Here is a 17,688-nt window from a genome sequence, read left to right as displayed (position 1 = left end):
AAACATACAAGAACCAACAAGAGAGAAAAGTAAAAAAGCTAAAACATACACAGACGTACAGGCTGGACAAGTAATATAACAACAGAGAAATGGCTCTTTACATGCGCGATGGATATTGGTAGAAAAAAGAAAAGGTACACCGGGAAAGAGTAAGACAATGCACGCCAAAGTACACTGAAGGGGAAATAGAAAAACAAATGTACAAGTTCGCATCTTCTCTTTCTCCTTCTATTACCCTCCCCGTAATCATGATTCGCTGGTTGTTTTTATGCCTAACAAAGCGTTGTAGAGGTAGAATGGAGGAGAAGAGAAAAGAACTATGGCGGGCTGCGTTGCATCCCCCCTCCATTCAGCTATCTTTCCTCCTGAAAAACGCCAGATAAGGAACCGTGTCTCGTCCAGATCTAAACACGTTTTCCTTGTAGTCAGTGGCATCGTTGGTGCCGATCCGCACCTTGGTGACCTGGCTATCTTCGCAGCGGTACCACGCATACTGATCATGAGTGCTCGAGTCCCGCACATAAGCGTAATAGTGCCCATTGTCAGTCTTGCTGCCGCTGTGAACAATAACAGCGTAGCACTGATACTTGAACGGCCCCGAAAAAGCCCTGTCGCTCGAATTCTCGCCTGTCCGCATGAAATACGGAGTGAGGTCGATCTCGTTAAAGTCCCAAGTGACTTTTCTCGTCGACTTCTTTATGTCTCCGACAGATTTGTCAAAGTCAAACCTGCGGAAGCTCAGGCACAGCAAGGGAGGCATACGGGCAAAGCAGGTGGTTTGCATAGCCTTTGTGTTTCTCTTGCACGTGTCGCATGCAAAGTTGTCGAGCGTGTTGACAACGTTGTGCTCTCGGAAGGAATCCTCGAGAGTAATATCTTGATTCTTACCGACAGGCGCGAAGACCAAGTCAAACGTTGAGAATGTGTGTGTCTGCTTATGGCATCGTTGGCAGTCGACTGTTGAGAGCTCAAGACCACGCCAGTAGCGATCAACAATGGATCGATTCAGTTCTTGGTAATTCTTCCAATACTCAACAGCGGCCTGTAAGCGTGCTTGAGGAATCGTGCTTGGCTGTGGGATGTTGCCTTTGAGGTTCCGGCGAGAATTGGTTTCATCGTGGAGGTAGTCTAATAAAAAGGACATGAATTCTTGAGCGTCCTGTTGCCCATTGCCACCAAACTTGGAGATGGTTTGACTGTGCTGGCAAAGATGGAGGGAATAGTCCTAAAAGATAATTTTGTCAGCAATGCACATGAGATGAACGAATGGTTACGAAAGAAGAAGCAGCATGACATACCATTAGCGTCTGAGCCTTCATGGTTTTGAACTTTCCCGTCGTCATCCAATGGAATAGATTTGATATTATTTTAATCATCAACTGGGGTTGATCAATCTTCTCATCGTCTTTTCTTGGGGCCGAGTATCTCTCAACCCATTCCGAATTGCTCAATTCTCTCCCAAAATTGGGCGACGCCAATAATGACTGTAGAGTACTGTTTGCATAACACCAATTGTGAGGGTTGTTTAGACCGGTGTAAAAGACTTTCTCAGAAGGTGGCGGGGCCGGTGGTGTCGGAGCTGGTTCGTCATACATGTCATGTTCTTCGACCGTCTGAGATAGACTGCTGTAACTTAATCGTGGTAATGCTGGAGCTGGCCTTGTGGGAGGAGAAGGCAGGTCGGTATAGAGGTCAACCTGGTGAGACGAGCCATAGCCCGGGGTCCTTTGTTCAACAATGGTGGGGGACGTCATTGATTCCTGCAGAGACAAAGAAGGAAACCTCCGCAAGAAAGACTCGGTTGAGCGGTGAAAGGCCTGCTCTGTCGCCGTCTCGGTCTCCTTTTCTTCAATCTCTACAGCCTGTTGCCAGACTTTGACAATGTCCGGTCTCAGTGGCTTCCCCAGATATTGAGACGGCCGACGCTGGAATGGACCCTGTCGAACTAAAGAAATCTTCTTGGGTTTGGGCGGAGCCGTCGACTGCAGAGAAGCAGAGCCCATAAGATCGACCCATGCGTCCAACCCGCCTTTGAGCAGTTTGGGGGAATTTCGCAGCTCGTGTCCGTAGCTGAGGTGTACCAAGGCGCGATGTAGAGACAAAAGAGCTGCCTCTTCGGTATTCCAAGGAGAGGGAATCTTTTCTGAGTACTGGTCATAGAATACCACCAAATCGTAACTGGCTCGTCTTTCGAACTGAATCTGCTCCTGATTTGGGGATAGGACCAGGCTCTCAGCTATTTCATCGGCAGAAATATTCGGCCTGGAAAGTATACTGGGGTCAATGCATATTGTGGAGGAGGACATGATGTGGCCCTCATCAAAGTCCTCGCGAGCACGGACGTCTATGATTAAAATAGAACCCTTTGCTTTCATGGCTTCAAAGAGCTCTTCAGGTGTAATTCTATCCCCTTCCGGAATCTTGAAACCACTCTCTGGGGGGTATGGAGTATCAATGTTTCCGTTTCTAGAAGAGCTTTGTGATTGGGCTGAAAAATAGTCATTGCTCTGCTGCTGCTGCGGTAAAGGAGTGGTTGTCGCGCTGCCAATGGATACAATTGACCCGGCACGGCTGTAAGGACCTCGTGGCGTGCTAGGTGGAAGACGAGCGGACTCTCCAGATATGCTACCTCGCGCAGGACTGTAAATCGCATCAGGCATCTTTGGCAGTGCCGGGATTGCGCTATCTAATGATATTTTAGGGCGCGGCGGTGGCATATCTCGGGGCCCGGCAGGTCTGCTTGGCGGCGGGACAATCTGGTGAGTCTTGATGCGAGGATCTTGCCCCGGAGAAGGCTGAGGGCCTCGTAGGTTGGCAAATCGTGCGGCAAGATCCGACATGGCTTGAGTCGAGGAGATGGCGGAGGCAGCGGAGGCGGCCCGGGTATGCCCGGTCTTGATGGCATGGCCAGCTAAAGATTGAGGCTTGGGGTGCACAGTAGGCTTGACCTTCCCCGGTGAGCCGTTCGTACGAGCCTCGGGTTGCTGTCCATTGACAGGTTGTCGTGTTTCTGGACTCGCATCTAGAATCGAGGAGGTCTGTGATAATATGGTATTTGCGGCGGCTTTTTGCTGAGTCGAGGCGGGAGCGGTTGGTCGTACGCCAGTCCTCTCATTATCTGCAATGATATCCCGCTTGATTTGTTCGTATATTTCACTTTGTTGAGATATCTTTTTCAAGAGAGTCTGGTGCCTTCGATTCCAGTCGTCGCGACGGCTTTTTAATTCTACATATTCACGGTGAGAGGGAATGATTTGCACGGCAATGACCGAGGCTTTGACGTAGTCTCTGAAGGCAAGGGCAGGTTTCCCAAATTCACGGCCCATTTCAGACTTTGCCAGCGTTGTTTCAGCCTGCTCGAGCAGATACTTCATCGTTTGGTTTCGGTTGATATCCTGGGGAAAGGCCACCATATCCTCGATGTGAGGAAGCGGCGCAGTTGCGCCTGGGGGAGGGACATAGCCGCCATTCATGCCATCGTAGCCCGAAGGCGGCATGCTGTGCCTGGCATTCACGGCCATGTGGTGCCTCGCGCTATCAATAGGGTCTGCCGTTGTCATCGATGTCGGGAGAGGTTGGATATGAGATCGGTAGTGGTTGGCGCCCAGCGTCGTTGGCTGTGCGGCGCCTCAGAGGTGATATCGCCGGTTGCGTGGAATGAACAGGCGTCAATGGGGCGCACGGATCGGATCTAATACGAGGTCTGGTCTGTTCATCTCAGGGAGACAAGCATTGAGAGACGGGACAAAGACGTGCTTCCTATGACAGTGGCTTTCGGGGGCCCTGAGGAGGGGCTGTGGCAGCACAAAGCATTCTCGTATGGCTGGGGGGTTCAAAGTCGGGATTTCGAGCGTCGTTCTTTGTGAAAAGGCGGGAATCGGAGGTACGCAGGCCAAAGGACGGACCGGCCTGGTCTTGTGCGTGGGAATGGAGAAGTGAAGCTGTCAACAAAAGGCGATAGAGTGGTCAGCTGCTTTGGCGACTCGGTTTGGGGACTTGGCCTATTGGGGGCTGCACCACTTTCTAGGCCTCTAATTACCAGCACGGCTACACAGGGTACAAGCGTGGGCGGATTAGCATACGTACGTGGGGTATAAAGTACATTTGGTTTCATTTCTGTACTTGATGTCTCACCCTAAAGAAGCAGAGTTACAAGTAGCCCCCACATGAGCTTTTGTACTAAGAAGCACCTCCAGCCTATGCCGCAACTGTCATTAAGTACCTCGAGACGGCGCTGTCAAATTGCACACGCATCAGCCACAACCGGGCGTCGTCATTGGCTTGGCTGACGCGCTTTCAACTTTTGATTCCTGATACTCGAAGAAGCACTGACACAACACATACCACGACCATATAAGTGCATAGACTTGTGATATATCAAAACTCTTTCACTTACTCATTCTTTTGTTTCCTTTATTTGAGCTACATTGTTCAACCGCATGCCGGTGTCGCCGTGTTCAATTTGCCTCTCACCGCCACGATACCTTATTTAGAAGCTCTGTTCCATGCTCATGACTTGTCCAAGTGGGCTATTTGACATCTCGCCGCGCTACGTCATCGCAGCACGGTTCACTCACTATTAGTGAAGCAGAATGCACCGTTCAACACTACCACAGGAATAGGAATTTCACATGAACCTTAGTAGCCATCTGTTTATTCACTATGTTTGATGCATAAGAGATCTTAGGTATACAAGCTATGCTGGTAGGCAATTTGAGCTCTAGTAATACCTTCGATACCTCCCACAAAACCAGCAACTGAGAAAGTAGAACTGCGTGCAATGTTCGGCTCTTGCCGCTCTAAGACGAGGCATAATAACTCATGAGGAGCGGATTTCTGCCTGGCAAAGTCAGTGGTAGTCAAGGCTCAAGACAGATGACGGTAGAAACACCGATAGCCGACTGTGGATGTCACTGTGGTCCGTGGCATGCCGATGCTTGTAGGGACAAAGAAGCCTCAAAGAGAGCCCGAGACAAAGAACAAGGGGAACATAGTGACTCCATAATTCCAGCACGTACCTGCAGAAAGCGCATGCAGTTGATCAATCAATCCATATTGTCCCGACAGTGCTGTTCATCCTCTGCACAAAGTGTAATTACAGTTATTACAGGCACAGGAACGGCTTGGCTTAGGCCTGCCTCGGCGCCTGTAGCGGATTAACCACTGTTCCGGCTGGTGCCTCCGCGGCCGTGACGCAACTGAACGGCGTCGTCAGCGGAGCCGAAAGTACCTTGGACTTGGCTAGGACGGACTGGACCTGGACCTCATAGCCTCACCTTCAGCTCAGCTCCATCACCATCGCCATCCCCGAGCTCTTCTTCTTCTTCTTCTTCTTCTTTTCAGCGTCGCATCTCTGTTTCCGATCTCCCCTTGTTCCTCCTCCCCTGTGACGCCAAGCTTCCCATCGCCGCCGTCAACATGATGAGCTGGTGGTCAAACTCGGCCAACACGGCTCTCGACGAGCAGGTCGAAAAGGCCACGAGCAGCAGCCTGTATGCTGATCCCCAGCCGCTCCCGTAACGAAGCTGGACTAACGACGGGGTGTGTAGGGAGGATATTGCGCTCAACCTCGAGATCTCCGATGTCATCAGGTCCAAGACGGTGGCGCCCAAAGAGGCCATGCGGTCGCTGAAGCGGCGCATCGGCAACAAGAACCCAAACACTCAGCTCAGCGCCCTCAACGTATGCTATCCGACATGCCCTGTTCTACCATCTCCTCCGCTGAGTTTGAGTTGGACCCTAATCTAACACCGCTCTCCATCTCTAGCTTACGGATACATGCGTCAAGAATGGCGGGTCTCATTTCCTCACGGAAATCGCCTCCCGCGAGTTCATGGACAACCTGACCTCTCTTCTCCAAGCCGTCGGTCCCGTCGCCGTCAACGCCGAAGTGAAATCCAAGATGCTCGAGCTGATCCAGTCATGGGCCGGTGCCACAGAAGGACGATACGAGCTTTCCTATATCGGCGAAGTCTACAAACGTTTGCAGCGAGAGGGGTATCAGTTCCCCCCGCGAGTCACGGTGGCGAGCAGCATGATTGACAGCAGCGCGGTAAGAAGCCCATCGGCACTTCAGGCACGATGTCTCTAGGGTTGTCAGCTAACGGAAGGCCAAATAGCCGCCCGAATGGATTGATTCGGATGTTTGCATGCGATGTCGAACAGCTTTCACGTTTACCAACCGAAAACACCATTGCCGAAACTGCGGAAACTGCTTTGACCAGCAGTGTTCAAGCAAATCCCTCCCACTGCCTCATCTCGGGATACTTACTCCTGTGCGAGTCGACGATGGGTGTTATGCTAAGCTCACGAACAAGGGGTTCAAAGAACCAAATCCATCCCTCGACCGCACACCGACGTACCCTCATAAAACTCGGAGCACATCTGCCATGCAACCCCGAAACGCGCGCGTCGACGAAGGGTTTGATGAAGATCTTAAAAGGGCATTGGCGATGAGTTTGGAAGAAGTCAACAATGCATCCAGAGGCAGGCCCCCCCCTGTGACAACCAACGGACCTCGCACGAGTGGAGGAGACGCATCAGCCACTAAGCAAGCTGAAGAGGAAGACGACGACCTAAAAGCTGCCATTGCTGCCTCCCTAGCAGATATGGAAGAGCAGAAGCAGAGACATGCTGCTGCGCTCAAGGAACAGACCTCAGGACCCGCCACCTCCTCCACCACTTTCACGCTGCCAAAGAACGACTACGAACTGACGGCAGTGGAAGCTGAGAACATCAATCTCTTTGCCACCTTGGTTGACCGGCTCCAGACCCAGCCTCCTGGCACTATCCTGCGAGAACCGCAAATTCAGGAGTTGTATGATAGCATTGGGTCGCTGCGTCCCAAGCTTGCACGAACATACGGCGAAACGATGAGCAAGCATGGTAATGATTCCCGGCATCTTACCTCATGACTTCGATGGCTAACAATACGAATAGATACCCTCCTCGACCTTCATGCCAAGCTGTCCACAGTTGTTAGATATTATGACCGGATGTTGGAAGACCGGTTATCAAAGGCTTATAGCCAGCAGAACCTTGGCGGGTATAACCTGCCACCCCCTCGCCAATCTTCCGGACCCTACCCTTCAATACCTTCTCACGCTCCGAGCAACTCTGTAGGTGCCGAAAGCTTCTACACAAACCAGCAGCAGCCGGGCTATTCGTCACAAGGCCAGCAGCAACTGTATCAAATGCCTCCTCAACATGCGATGCCGCAGTCCCCTTATCCGCCTTACGCTGGCATGCCAGCACCCGATGCCCCTTCTGGACCTTATGCGCCTCAACAGCAGCTGCAGACGGCCGATGGCTGGAACAACCAGACCCCATCAGCCCCTGAGCAGTTTCAGCAGCAACAGCAGCCGCAGCCGCAGGAAAACCCGGAAGATCGAAGACAGTACTCACATCAAACGGCTACGTCGCCTTCAGCAGATCCCAATGCTTCATACTACTTCAACACCCCTCAACCTCTACAGGCCGTTCCTACCGGACCATCCGCCCCCGGGTCCGCGCCAGACGCAAGCCAATCGCCGTATCCCAACCTGAACCAATCACCTATGCCGTACCATAGAGGCTCAGTGTCGGCACAGACGCAAGCAACTCCTCTACAGACTCCAGCTCAACTCGCACAACCCCCCAACGCAACGCCTCACATGCCTATCCATTCTCAGGCCCCGTCTGCTCCGACTCAGCAGCCCTTCCAGCAGGAACTGCCGCAAGGATCACCTTATCAGATGCCACAGCAACAGCAGCAGCAGCCACCTGCCCCTCCTCCTGAGTGGGCTGGCTATTCCCAGTACTCAATGCCCGCGGCACCACAACATGAGCCCGTTCAACAGCAGCAACCGATTAAGGAGGAAGCACTCATTGAGTTTTGATTCTTGTTATCTAATTTGAACTGGGGGAAATAATGGCGGCAATTGTCATGAGAGGCGGGTTAAAAATGACAGAAAGGGGAGTTTTATACTGCGACGCGGCGTTATACGAGGACTGGACAGCAGGTGATGTAACATGGATGTTCCGTAGCCTGTCAGAATGACCTTTTTTTCATCTTTCCTTCGAAATGTAAACATGGGGATGTTTTCTTTTGAAGCACATTGGATCGCATCTTGAGGACGTTTTGAGCGCAGTCGCGTGTCTTTTGTATGTGAGAAGCCTCTCGGAGCTCCGAGGTACATGTAGTTATATCATGCTGCATGATCATCAATGCAACAATGGCAAACCAGACCGCTCAGCGCCCCTAAAGAAAGCCATCCAAGCATCGTCTCTTCTATCCACTCATCCATACACGGGATACACGGGGGGCTTCACACTAAACCGCAGTCAGCCACAGGAAACTAAGCACGCCACAGGCACCAATTGGATCACCCGTATCCTGGCACGAGCCGCATCTACGGCTCAACTAGGTAATGTACTCGTATATTCGAGCTTTTTCATTCCCCGGTGGACGTTTTTTGAGTGACCGGTCGTCGGGCCGGAGGTTGACGTATCTCATGTGAGGAACCTTTCTAAGTAATTTTGTACTCATATGGCTGGGGGCGTGTCCTGCTGCCTTATGTATAGTTTGCTTCCTTATGGATATCTGCTTCCCACCCGCTTTGCCCATCGCCGGAGCCGGAGGTAAAAGATGGGGCCTTGTTTTTTACTGTTTTCGCCTCCCCCCTTCGGAGCCGGGCGACCCTCTCCGCTGTGGTTCCCCAAGACTTTTTTTTTTTTTGAGTCATTCGGAGTGAGGTTTTGGGCGGGATTGCTTAATGTGGTAGGTGAGCCGAGTATTACGTTCTTCGTTCTTGGCTGTTGTAGGACGGCGTGTTTGTCGTTGGGCCCTTATTTCTTCATTCTCGTAATTTGATGTACTTGACTTTCTTTCTTTCTTTTTATTTTTCATAGACTCATAGTTTGATCAATTCGACTTTCGTTGCTTCGTGTTTTGGGAAAGTCATCCAGCACACATATATCTCTCATATACACCAAAGAACAAAAACCACATACAAAAACAATGGCTCCCACGATCCATCTCGTGCGCCACGCCCAAGGCTACCACAACCTCTGCGCCGAAAACGAAAAACTCCCAGACCCAGACCTCACGCCCCTCGGCAACGAGCAATGCAACCATCTACGCAGCACATTCCCTCACCACGCCAAGCTCCGCGGCCTGGTCGCCTCGGGCATGCGCCGCACGCTGTACACCTGCCTCCAGTCCTTTGGCACCGACTCGCTCGGCCCCGTGATTGCGCTCGACACCCTCCAGGAGTGCTCTGACGCTCCCTCAGATACAGGTTCGTCAATTGAGAAGCTGGCGGCTGAGTTTGGCGAAAAGGCTGATCTGAGTCGAATGCGCGAGGGCTGGAACTTTAAGGGTGAGGGGAGCGATTTCGAGCCCGCGCTTGATAAGCTGGCGGTGAGGGCGAGAGAGGCGAGAAAAACGCTGAGGGAGATTGCCACCGGCTTGGGAGACGATGCGCACATTGCTGTTGTTTCTCACGGAGCGTTTCTGCACTTCTTGACGGAGGAGTGGCACGGAATTACCAACACATATCGTAAGATGCAACCCCTCTTTGCTTTGAAGGATGATAGAAAGAGGAAAAAGATGATGAGAATCATTGTCAACTGACGTCAGCACGAATATAGCCACAAGCTGGAAGAATTGCGAGTACCGCACCTTTCAGTTTGTTGATTCCACAGGCCAGGATCCTGATGCCGAGATACGCGAGACTGACGAGAGCTGGCGTCGGCGACATGGCACCTTGAAGGTTCCTACCGCAGAGGAACAGCGTGAGCTGCGCCAGATGATGGAGCGGGAACTCTTGCCTTTTTTCAAGATGAAAAATCACATATAGAGTCCTGTATAGCGCATCCCCAGATGAGAGACTGTAGACTGTAGAGGGCACAAGGTACAGTCATCCAATATGACAGACAGAAACCTCGGAGCGAGAGAGTAATTTTTGATAAAAGAAAGGGACTGGGTAAGAGATTAATGGAAGCCTGGTATTACACTATAGAAAGTGTTGTTTTAGAAGGCACCACATAGAAAATCGTAACATGATGAATAGAACACCGATAGTCTTTGAGAAGAATAGACATTGAAATCTAGCTGCAACTCGGCAACCCAAGGTATAAAGTCTCCACTATATTGTCATCCATTGACCGTCTGCTTAATGTCGTACCAAATCATTCTAAACCCTGTTTGCCCAAATTGGCGTGGACGCTCCGAATGGTCTCCCATGAGACAGGCTGAATATCGTAAATGTAGAGAGACCGGCGAAGCAACGCATTTTCGTCCTCTACGAGTTCGCATAGGCAGTAGCATTTGTCTTCGGTCTTTGGCGCCGCGAGGAAGGGGCTGGATTCGCAGTAGATGGGACTTTCCTTATCCTTGAACATCATAATGCCGCTGATATGGGGTTTCCCGCCAAATAAATCTTCCAACTTGAAACATTGGAAGCTCTTGTGATCGAAACCGCCACAGCCAGTGTGAACGACTCGTGCAAACAGCACAACTTCCTTCGAACCGTAAGAACTCCTGTTCCTCGCATTTATCATCTCACGAATGTGAAAAAATGTAGTGCGAGGATCAAGTCTGATATCTTGGATGAGCTTCTCATTAGATCCCTGTTGGTCAGATGATGACATTCGATACCAATATGATCCTCCTGTCTCTTTACGGAGGGAATCCTTGATATGATCTTCTACAGTCGACCAATGCAAAGCCCTCCAGATGTGGTCATCATCCGGGCGCCATTCATCCGGCGAGGGGGGGTCAACCACGTGGAATTTGCCTGGAGAAGTCGAACAGAAATTTCCGGGGGGAGAAAGACAGATGTTCTGTTTGTTTGCGTCAGTAAGATGAAAATGCAGATTCATTACAAAAATTCGAATCGGCTCACAATCGCACTCATGTCAATGTCTTGGGAGTTCGCATCACCCAGCCCCAGAGAAATCGCAGGGCGCTTCGAATCAGGCTCTGCCGCATCATTCGAGTCCGACTCCTCGCGTGGACGCTTTTTGCCAACGATGACAACAGAGATGTCAACGTCAGGAGGTAGGGAAACCACAACTCCGGGAGCAGAATAGTTGACATGCGGAACAGGGACGGGATATTCAGATAGTTTGCTGATATATGTCAGTCATGGAGTTTCGTTCCAGCATCAGTGCTCGAATCAACTCACCTTGGATCGTACATCGGTGCATCCGCCATGGTGATGGAGGGTGGGACAGAAACCCGAGGATCAACTCAAGAGAATGGAGAGTTTGCCGAGAAAACGACTTTTTCGATGACGAGGACACCGGTGAGACAGCAGAAACAAGAGAGGCACACAGCTTCAACAAAAGTAGACGCGTAGAGGCCGAGAATCAGAAGAGAAATACCAGGGCTCAGAACAGAAAAATCAGGGCTCAGAATTGCACAAGGACAAACACAGGAGGCGCTTAGAAAACGCGTGAGAACATTCGAAACGGCGCTGGCACAGAGAAAGACACAGAGAGGCAGACAAAAGAAAGAGAGAGTAGAAGAAGAAGAGGAAGGGGAAAAGCCCTACATTTTCTCCCTCTTCGACTTGAATCTGAATTTTGTGTCTTTCAGATAAACGAGCGTTGCAGAAGGAGAAAGACCTGCTGGGCAGCTGCCCTTTTGTATGGGCTTTGCCTGGGAGATAAGGCATCGATTGCGCTCCTGCCTTGATCACTTGGTTGGCATTGCGTCATGGGAGGAAGTGAATTCGATGCCGAGCAAAAGATGGAACCACCAATAAAAGTCTGGTACCTTGTAGAAAATCAGAGAGCAAAAGCAATTCTAATAAACAGCTCTAATATTTAGTATATTAAGTGATACATGCACTTCTTGCCCTGGATCTATAATAGGTGCATATCTGTGTTGGATATAGCCTCACCATCTGCTTTTTGGGGTTCTTGGGATATACTCGTTCATCTCTGGCATCACTAAATACAAAACACATCTTATGAGAAAATGTTAAGCGTAAATTCACTTCATTCGCTACGCTATCATCTTTTCATACATGTAAAATTTTCAGTTCCTCGTCCGTCATAGCTCTTCTCAACCACCGCCCCTTTCCCCCCTTTCGTGTCCCTCCAAGATGCTTTGCCAACCGGTTCCCCGAGACGCCAAACGATTTACTTGGAGCTCAACATAACGCGCAGACATCTTGCAAAAAAAAAAAAGCAAGAGATGCCGGGACTAGTAGTAGTAATTATATAAAATGTTGCTTGTTGGTTTTCTCTCAAAGACTGTTTCCCCCCACCGTCAGGGTATCTTTTGAGAAATGTTGGAGGAGTGGTGAATGTATGGGGGCGTAAATGGGCCAAGAAAAAAAAGATCAAAAAAATAGAAGTGAAGAAGTTGTTTAAAAAAGCATGAATCAACATGAAAGAATCAATGTGAAAAGCAACGCATGGTTATAACATGCGAGCCGAGAGAAGACATGATCAAATGAATTAAATCACATGATAATGGCGGGAACGTCCACGTTGGCCTTGATGGACTTGTGAGGCAGAACGCTACCACCGTTGACGTAGATCTCGTCGCCAATGGTAACATCGTCACCGAGAACAGTCACGTTCTCCAGACGGGCCCAGCGGCCGACGGTGCTGTTCCAGCCAACAATCGTCGACTTGACCCATGCGTGGTCCTTGACCTTGGAGGCGCTCAAGAGGACACAACGCTGCAGACGAACACCGTCACCGACGACGACGTCTGGGCCAATGGTGACGTTGGGGCCTATTCTGCAGTTCTTTCCGATCTTGGCAGAGGGGTGAATCAGGACGTTGCCACCGTGGACGTAGGACTCGGTGGGAGGAGTGAGCTCCTTGCTGCCCTTCTTGGTAAGAGAGGACAGGTACAGGCAGGTGCCGCTAAGGAAGTCCTTGGGCTGACCAACGTCCATCCAGAAGCCCTCGAGGTCGAAAGAGTGCAGCTGGTTGTCGGCAACCATGGCGGGGAAGGTCTCCTTCTCGATGGATGTGGGGCGAAGCTCGATGCGCTTCAGGACGGAGGTGTTGAAGATGTACATGCCGGCGTTGATACGGTTGCCGACGAACTCGACGGGCTTCTCGACGAAGCGGTCGATGCGAGATGGGTGGTTGGGCTTGTGGACAACGACACCGTACTTGGACGGCTCCTCCACCTTGGTGACCACAATGGTACCCTCATCGCCGTGGCTCTTGTGGAACTCGAGGAGCTCCTTGAAGGGATAGTCGCAGATGACGTCGGAGTTGAGGACGAAGAAGGGGGAGTCGTCCTTGGCGAGGATGCCCTCAGCAAGCTTGAGGGGACCGCCAGTGTCGAGGGGCTCGGACTCGACAGAAAACTCAATGTTGATGTTGTATTTCGCCTCGTACTAATGATGGGGCGTACGCAATCAGCTTCATGCTCAACGTCATTGGAGGGGAAGCTCAGCTGGGGGGCAAAAGCTTGTTGGTGCAACAAATAGGCAAAAAAAACCAGGCAAGGGTTGCAGTGAGGGGTCATGTGCAGGACTCACCTCAGCCAGGAACTTTTCCATAATCTCTGGGCGGTAGTTGACGGCGAGGACAATGTCGGTAACGCCAGCGGCGACGAGAGCCTCGATCTGATGCACAATCATGGGCTTGTTGCAGAACTCAACGAGAGGCTTGGGGAGCGTCAGGGTCTAGATGGCGTCGCACAATGGTCAGTCTCTGGGGTGTGGTGAAGCTGCGGTTTTGGCGGTTCCCCCTCCATCCCTCCCCCCATTCGCGTTCAATGCGGTGGTGGGATGCAGGTCGGATCGCTGGCGTGGAACGTACGAGAGGGCGAAGGCGAGTGCCAAAGCCACCGACAAGAATAAGTCCTGCGCAGGGGAGAATGTTAGCCTTGCCATTGGATTGGAGCACCGGTTTGGATGGTGGTTGAGAGGCGCGTCATACCCTTCATGGTGAATGTCTGCGACGATGCTTGATGTGCAGGTTTAAGAAAAAGGGGGGGTTTAAAGAAGAGGAGTAAAGAAGTAGGGCAACTAGTATATTTTGGTAGTGAGCGTAGAAAAGAACGAGCGACAATCAATGCTCGCAAAGCAGAGAATCAAAGTCGACTCAAGAGGCAAAAAGTGAAAAGGCTGTGGTGTTTTTGCGGGAGGATGGGAGGGAAAAGGAGAGAGGAAATTGCCATCTATTTGGGCTGGGCTCAAGGTGTCCAGATGTCACGAAGCCAGTACACAGATTAGCACGGAGCTCCAAGTACTGCCGCTCCGGAGAAGCAATGCAATGCGTTCGTACCGACTAATTTCACGCGCTGGGCTTAGCGGCATCTCAACTCGTACAGGGCCCGGCGTCCCCTGAAAGCGCCTCTTCAGCTCCCAGCAAATCAAATCACCAATTGGCACGGCTAGAGCCCCCGTTTCCCATTCCCATTCCCAGCCTATTGGCGTGACAGCTGCTGAGCTCTGCCTTACTAGTTGCTAGTCCAGAGTGCTGTAAATTATCGAATGGAACTGGACCACATAGAGATTGAACACGAAGCATCAGGACGAGGCAGTGCGGGGGCCTGTGATCACTCGGTCCAGGGGTCCCCCAAAGACCCAAAGACAGCGCGGCCAATCAGCTCGACAGGCCTGAGCATGAAAAATTTCCCACGCGGCTTGGGAAAAGCTGGAGGCGAAATTTGGGCGGCCCGTGAACCTGCACAACACCCGTAAAGCTCCGTATCATCATGCAATCAGTTGTTTTTGATACTTCGTATAATATTGATACCTTTTTATCACGCTGCTCATCTAAAATTGTCTCGTGTCATCACTGCTTATAAGATGCTTGTATAGGTTGTAGATAAACTAACAGATCGATGAGGTACCTTGCGTATAAGTGCCAACGATTAAGTGAGACATTTCGCATCTCTTGTCTCACATGAAATCCCATACTCGTATCCGTACAGATTCTGCATACACAGAGCCCTGCAAACAATCACCTCAGGGCTGCAATCGTGCGCACGCAGCAATACGACCTCGTCCATCAGAGCCCGTATCGCATCACATCGTGTCCCGGCGATTCATGCGATGTAAATAACTCCAAGATACAGCCCGCATTCGGCGAAACCCCCATCACGCCAACATCCCAATAGTCTCAAACCCGCCAACGAACGCAAACAGCCAAAAAGAAACCATTGAAGTCTATCGAATTCATTTTTTTCATCTACGAGTACTCCGTACTTACTTCATTCCCATCCAATATTATATCGTATAATCGCTCACCAGGAACAAATAACACGGACCCGTCAGCCCGGCGACTGCCTCGTTCATTTCCATTCGTGGCGCCACTTAAACCGGCCGGTCAGCACCGTGATTTGCCCCCTATTTCATCTGGTCCTTTTACTGTAAAAGCACGCATCCATCGCTCTCCTGACGTCGGGTTCGTGTTAATTACATCCGACCGTGGCCTCAGCCCTGCAACGTTGTACACATAATCTCATCGACTCAAATATGACATTATGATTCTCTATTATTGCTACTTTTCTCCTTCTTCCCATTATTTCTCATGAAATGCAATCAACACAGCTCTCATAAGCTCCAATATAAGCTCCATCCACTATAACACTCTACAATGAGTCTACAGTACATACACAGCCCCCATCCCATCGTATCGAATCGTACCGCATCACATCATCAAAAGACTCCATCCCACACCTAATTACTCGTACAACACCCTTCGCTAATCTCACAGACCACAACAACCTCAACCCGAAACGAGACAAAACAAAATATAAAACCCAGAAAAAAAGAAAAGCCCATCCCATCCCGTGTTTCATCTCCCCTATCGACAAGGATTCTAATTTATCGCTCTCGTTTTTTTGTATAACCCCCATTTCATGTGGAGGTTTGCCTTTTCAGCCTAGTTGAAGCCTTGCAAATCCTACAAAGACCCCTGGCCGCTAGATGAATTTAGGATCGTTTTTTTTTTCTTTGGGTGGCTTCATCAACCGCATCCTAGGCCTAGTCGTTTCTGTTCCTGGAGCTATCTTGTGCCACATTACGTATGTGTGGCTAACTAGGCCGGCTCAATGGTCAACCTCTTTCTTGGGGAAGCTGGCTCTTGTCCTGTGGTGCTGCAAATGCAGAGAAATCTTCAACTCTTCTTAAGGTTGGGCCCGGTTTTAGAGCTGGTCGCCATGTATGATGATCGTCATTTGGGGGTTACCGGGTTTGTCTTGGCATGGACATGCATGCCACGATACACCATAAATCTCTCACCAAGTCATCTTAGTTCTCACCACCAAGAGACAATCTCCAATAACGCCTTCTGCCACAGATAACATCTTCTATTAGATGAGTTGTCTATCGCCTTAGTAGCAACCATGGATCTTGGTTCTCACCATGAAGAGAACATCTCCATTAACACCTTCTGCAACAGATAACATCTTCCATCAGAGGAATTATATATCGCCTTAGTAGCAATCATGAACGAACCAATCAAGTATTGTCAATGTTCACATATATTCACGATTCTCCAAATCTACATCACATCTCGCATCGCAACACACCACCATCCAAGACAAATATCTCAAAAAAAATGAAACATAATAGTCATCATCTTCATGTCATCGTAACCGTAAACTCTTTTTTTTTCTGTTCACCATTTTTTTTTTTTCCAAACCTGCATTCGGATCCGTCATTGCTTCGTATCATCCAATCAATTCATCTCATCCTTCTCTTCGTTTTCGCTTTCATCTGCGTCTTGACATCATAAAGGGAGAACATTCCGTCCTGCCAGCATTGGCTCCCCCAATTGCCTCAAAAAAGGGGCAATTACAGCGAAAATCATAAAAAATGAAGAGATATAATAGAAAACCAAAAAGGCATTGCCCGCTTCGCTTGCTGCGAGACGCCTTAAAAGGAAAGTCAAGGAGCCGTCCTTGCGAAAGGCACGACTGCCCCTGTGCAAAACGAGGTACTTTGTCTTATCGCAAGAAACATTCATAAAACTCGAGGCAAGATAAAGAAACACTTGGCCTCTGTGTTGAGTGATCGAGGGCTTTCAATGCCCTGTAAGTAAAGGATGGACAGGTATGTCATCAAACAGTATCAAGAACCGCCCAAGCCAGGCTGTTTAGCCTGTAAAAACCCCGCTTCCGAGAGATAGTAATGAAGAAATGTACTTTTGTTCCTTGCCAAACATCAGTAGGCCAACACGCCCAGAAGATTGGCTCATCGATTGAGACGAGCGGCAAGGTGTTGAGGTGAGCATCAATGTCATGAATGCAATGCGTCTAAAATCTAAACACATTGCTGAGGAAAAAAATAAAGTCAACATCTAGGTTGATAACAAAAGGACCAAACCGGGTATGCCGGCCGCCGAAAGAAATATGAGACGTGTCTAAAGGTCGTTTCGTGTCGTCATAAAAGTCGTTGCAACATTTGCATCCACAAGAATGCCACTTTATCGCCAAGTCTTTTTGTACGCGCTTTTTTCCGTACCTTTTTCTTCTTCTTTTTTTTGGACTCCTCGCTTGTTCAACCCTTCTTTTTTGTTTGTGGAAAGGAAAATAATAGCCGCCATGAAATGGATAAAGCAAGGTTGGCGCGATGGTGGTTATATCCTCAAAGGGACTGCCGTGAAGCCTTTCAACCACGTGTATATGTGCGCCATTGGCTGCCTGTGAAGGTCCAAGCCAAAACCAAGGGGGAAATATGAAAAACAATGCGGGTAAAGTAAATCACCACCTTAAAA

At 49.9% G+C, this 17,688-nt stretch overlaps 7 protein-coding genes across 7 annotated transcripts; 4 read left to right on the top strand and 3 right to left on the bottom strand.

Annotated features, from left to right (window-relative positions):
* Positions 1-349: 349 nt before the first annotated feature.
* Positions 350-3,473, bottom strand: M431DRAFT_494597 (hypothetical protein; the record flags this gene model as incomplete). Its single annotated transcript, XM_024917267.1, has 3 exons — positions 350-1,225; positions 1,299-3,022; positions 3,215-3,473. 3 exons carry the CDS (start codon positions 3,471-3,473, stop codon positions 350-352), a joined length of 2,859 nt encoding a protein of 952 aa, XP_024775841.1.
* A 1,945-nt stretch (positions 3,474-5,418) lies between these two features.
* On the top strand, positions 5,419-7,877 carry M431DRAFT_83107 (hypothetical protein; the record flags this gene model as incomplete). Its single annotated transcript, XM_024923270.1, has 5 exons — positions 5,419-5,492; positions 5,550-5,682; positions 5,768-6,052; positions 6,120-6,885; positions 6,940-7,877. The coding sequence occupies 5 exons, from the start codon at positions 5,419-5,421 to the stop codon at positions 7,875-7,877; spliced, it is 2,196 nt and encodes a 731-aa protein (XP_024775840.1).
* Positions 7,878-8,544: 667 nt separating this feature from the next.
* Positions 8,545-8,967, top strand: M431DRAFT_419486 (hypothetical protein). Its single transcript, XM_024915004.1, has one exon. The coding sequence runs from the start codon at positions 8,627-8,629 to the stop codon at positions 8,849-8,851; it is 225 nt and encodes a 74-aa protein (XP_024775839.1). The 5' UTR covers positions 8,545-8,626; the 3' UTR covers positions 8,852-8,967.
* Positions 8,968-8,998: 31 nt separating this feature from the next.
* M431DRAFT_5051 (hypothetical protein) lies at positions 8,999-9,839 on the top strand (the record flags this gene model as incomplete). The annotated part of the gene is made up of 2 exons (XM_024918579.1): positions 8,999-9,539; positions 9,631-9,839. The coding sequence occupies 2 exons, from the start codon at positions 8,999-9,001 to the stop codon at positions 9,837-9,839; spliced, it is 750 nt and encodes a 249-aa protein (XP_024775838.1).
* Positions 9,840-9,889: 50 nt separating this feature from the next.
* On the bottom strand, positions 9,890-11,581 carry M431DRAFT_507813 (hypothetical protein). The gene is made up of 3 exons (XM_024919018.1): positions 11,169-11,581; positions 10,887-11,112; positions 9,890-10,824 (listed from the first exon to the last, which is right to left on the bottom strand). Exons 1-3 carry the CDS (start codon positions 11,195-11,197, stop codon positions 10,171-10,173), a joined length of 909 nt encoding a protein of 302 aa, XP_024775837.1. The 5' UTR covers positions 11,198-11,581; the 3' UTR covers positions 9,890-10,170.
* Positions 11,582-12,362: 781 nt separating this feature from the next.
* M431DRAFT_507812 (hypothetical protein) lies at positions 12,363-13,823 on the bottom strand. The gene is made up of 2 exons (XM_024919017.1): positions 13,497-13,823; positions 12,363-13,352 (listed from the first exon to the last, which is right to left on the bottom strand). Exons 1-2 carry the CDS (start codon positions 13,596-13,598, stop codon positions 12,456-12,458), a joined length of 999 nt encoding a protein of 332 aa, XP_024775836.1. The 5' UTR covers positions 13,599-13,823; the 3' UTR covers positions 12,363-12,455.
* Positions 13,824-16,358: 2,535 nt separating this feature from the next.
* On the top strand, positions 16,359-17,687 carry M431DRAFT_419374 (hypothetical protein). The gene is made up of 2 exons (XM_024915003.1): positions 16,359-16,583; positions 17,424-17,687. Exons 1-2 carry the CDS (start codon positions 16,444-16,446, stop codon positions 17,650-17,652), a joined length of 369 nt encoding a protein of 122 aa, XP_024775835.1. The 5' UTR covers positions 16,359-16,443; the 3' UTR covers positions 17,653-17,687.
* Position 17,688: the final 1 nt, after the last annotated feature.

Source organism: Trichoderma harzianum (assembly GCF_003025095.1).
Source record: "Trichoderma harzianum CBS 226.95 unplaced genomic scaffold M431scaffold_5, whole genome shotgun sequence".
NCBI classification, from domain to species: domain Eukaryota; kingdom Fungi; phylum Ascomycota; class Sordariomycetes; order Hypocreales; family Hypocreaceae; genus Trichoderma; species Trichoderma harzianum.
The sequence above is the reverse complement of the archived record's forward strand: the minus strand, read 5'-3'. Positions and strand labels throughout refer to the sequence as shown.

Bases quoted from the DNA above. Each gene is read 5' to 3' on its own strand.
- M431DRAFT_419486 (XM_024915004.1), top strand. From the start codon at position 8,627: ATGGGGCCTTGTTTTTTACTGTTTTCGCCTCCCCCCTTCGGAGCCGGG.
- M431DRAFT_507813 (XM_024919018.1), bottom strand. From the start codon at position 11,197: ATGGCGGATGCACCGATGTACGATCCAAG. The intron at 11,113-11,168 runs GTGAGTTGATTC...GACATATATCAG, and splicing joins GCACCGATGTACGATCCAAG to CAAACTATCTGAATATCCCG. The intron at 10,825-10,886 runs GTGAGCCGATTC...GCAAACAAACAG, and splicing joins ACATTGACATGAGTGCGATT to AACATCTGTCTTTCTCCCCC.
- M431DRAFT_507812 (XM_024919017.1), bottom strand. From the start codon at position 13,598: ATGATTGTGCATCAGATCGAGGCTCTCGTCGCCGCTGGCGTTACCGAC. The intron at 13,353-13,496 runs GTGAGTCCTGCA...CCCCATCATTAG, and splicing joins TGGAAAAGTTCCTGGCTGAG to TACGAGGCGAAATACAACAT.
- M431DRAFT_419374 (XM_024915003.1), top strand. From the start codon at position 16,444: ATGTTCACATATATTCACGATTCTCCAAATCTACATCACATCTCGCAT. The intron at 16,584-17,423 runs TTTCTGTTCACC...TTTTGTACGCGC, and splicing joins GTAACCGTAAACTCTTTTTT to TTTTTTCCGTACCTTTTTCT.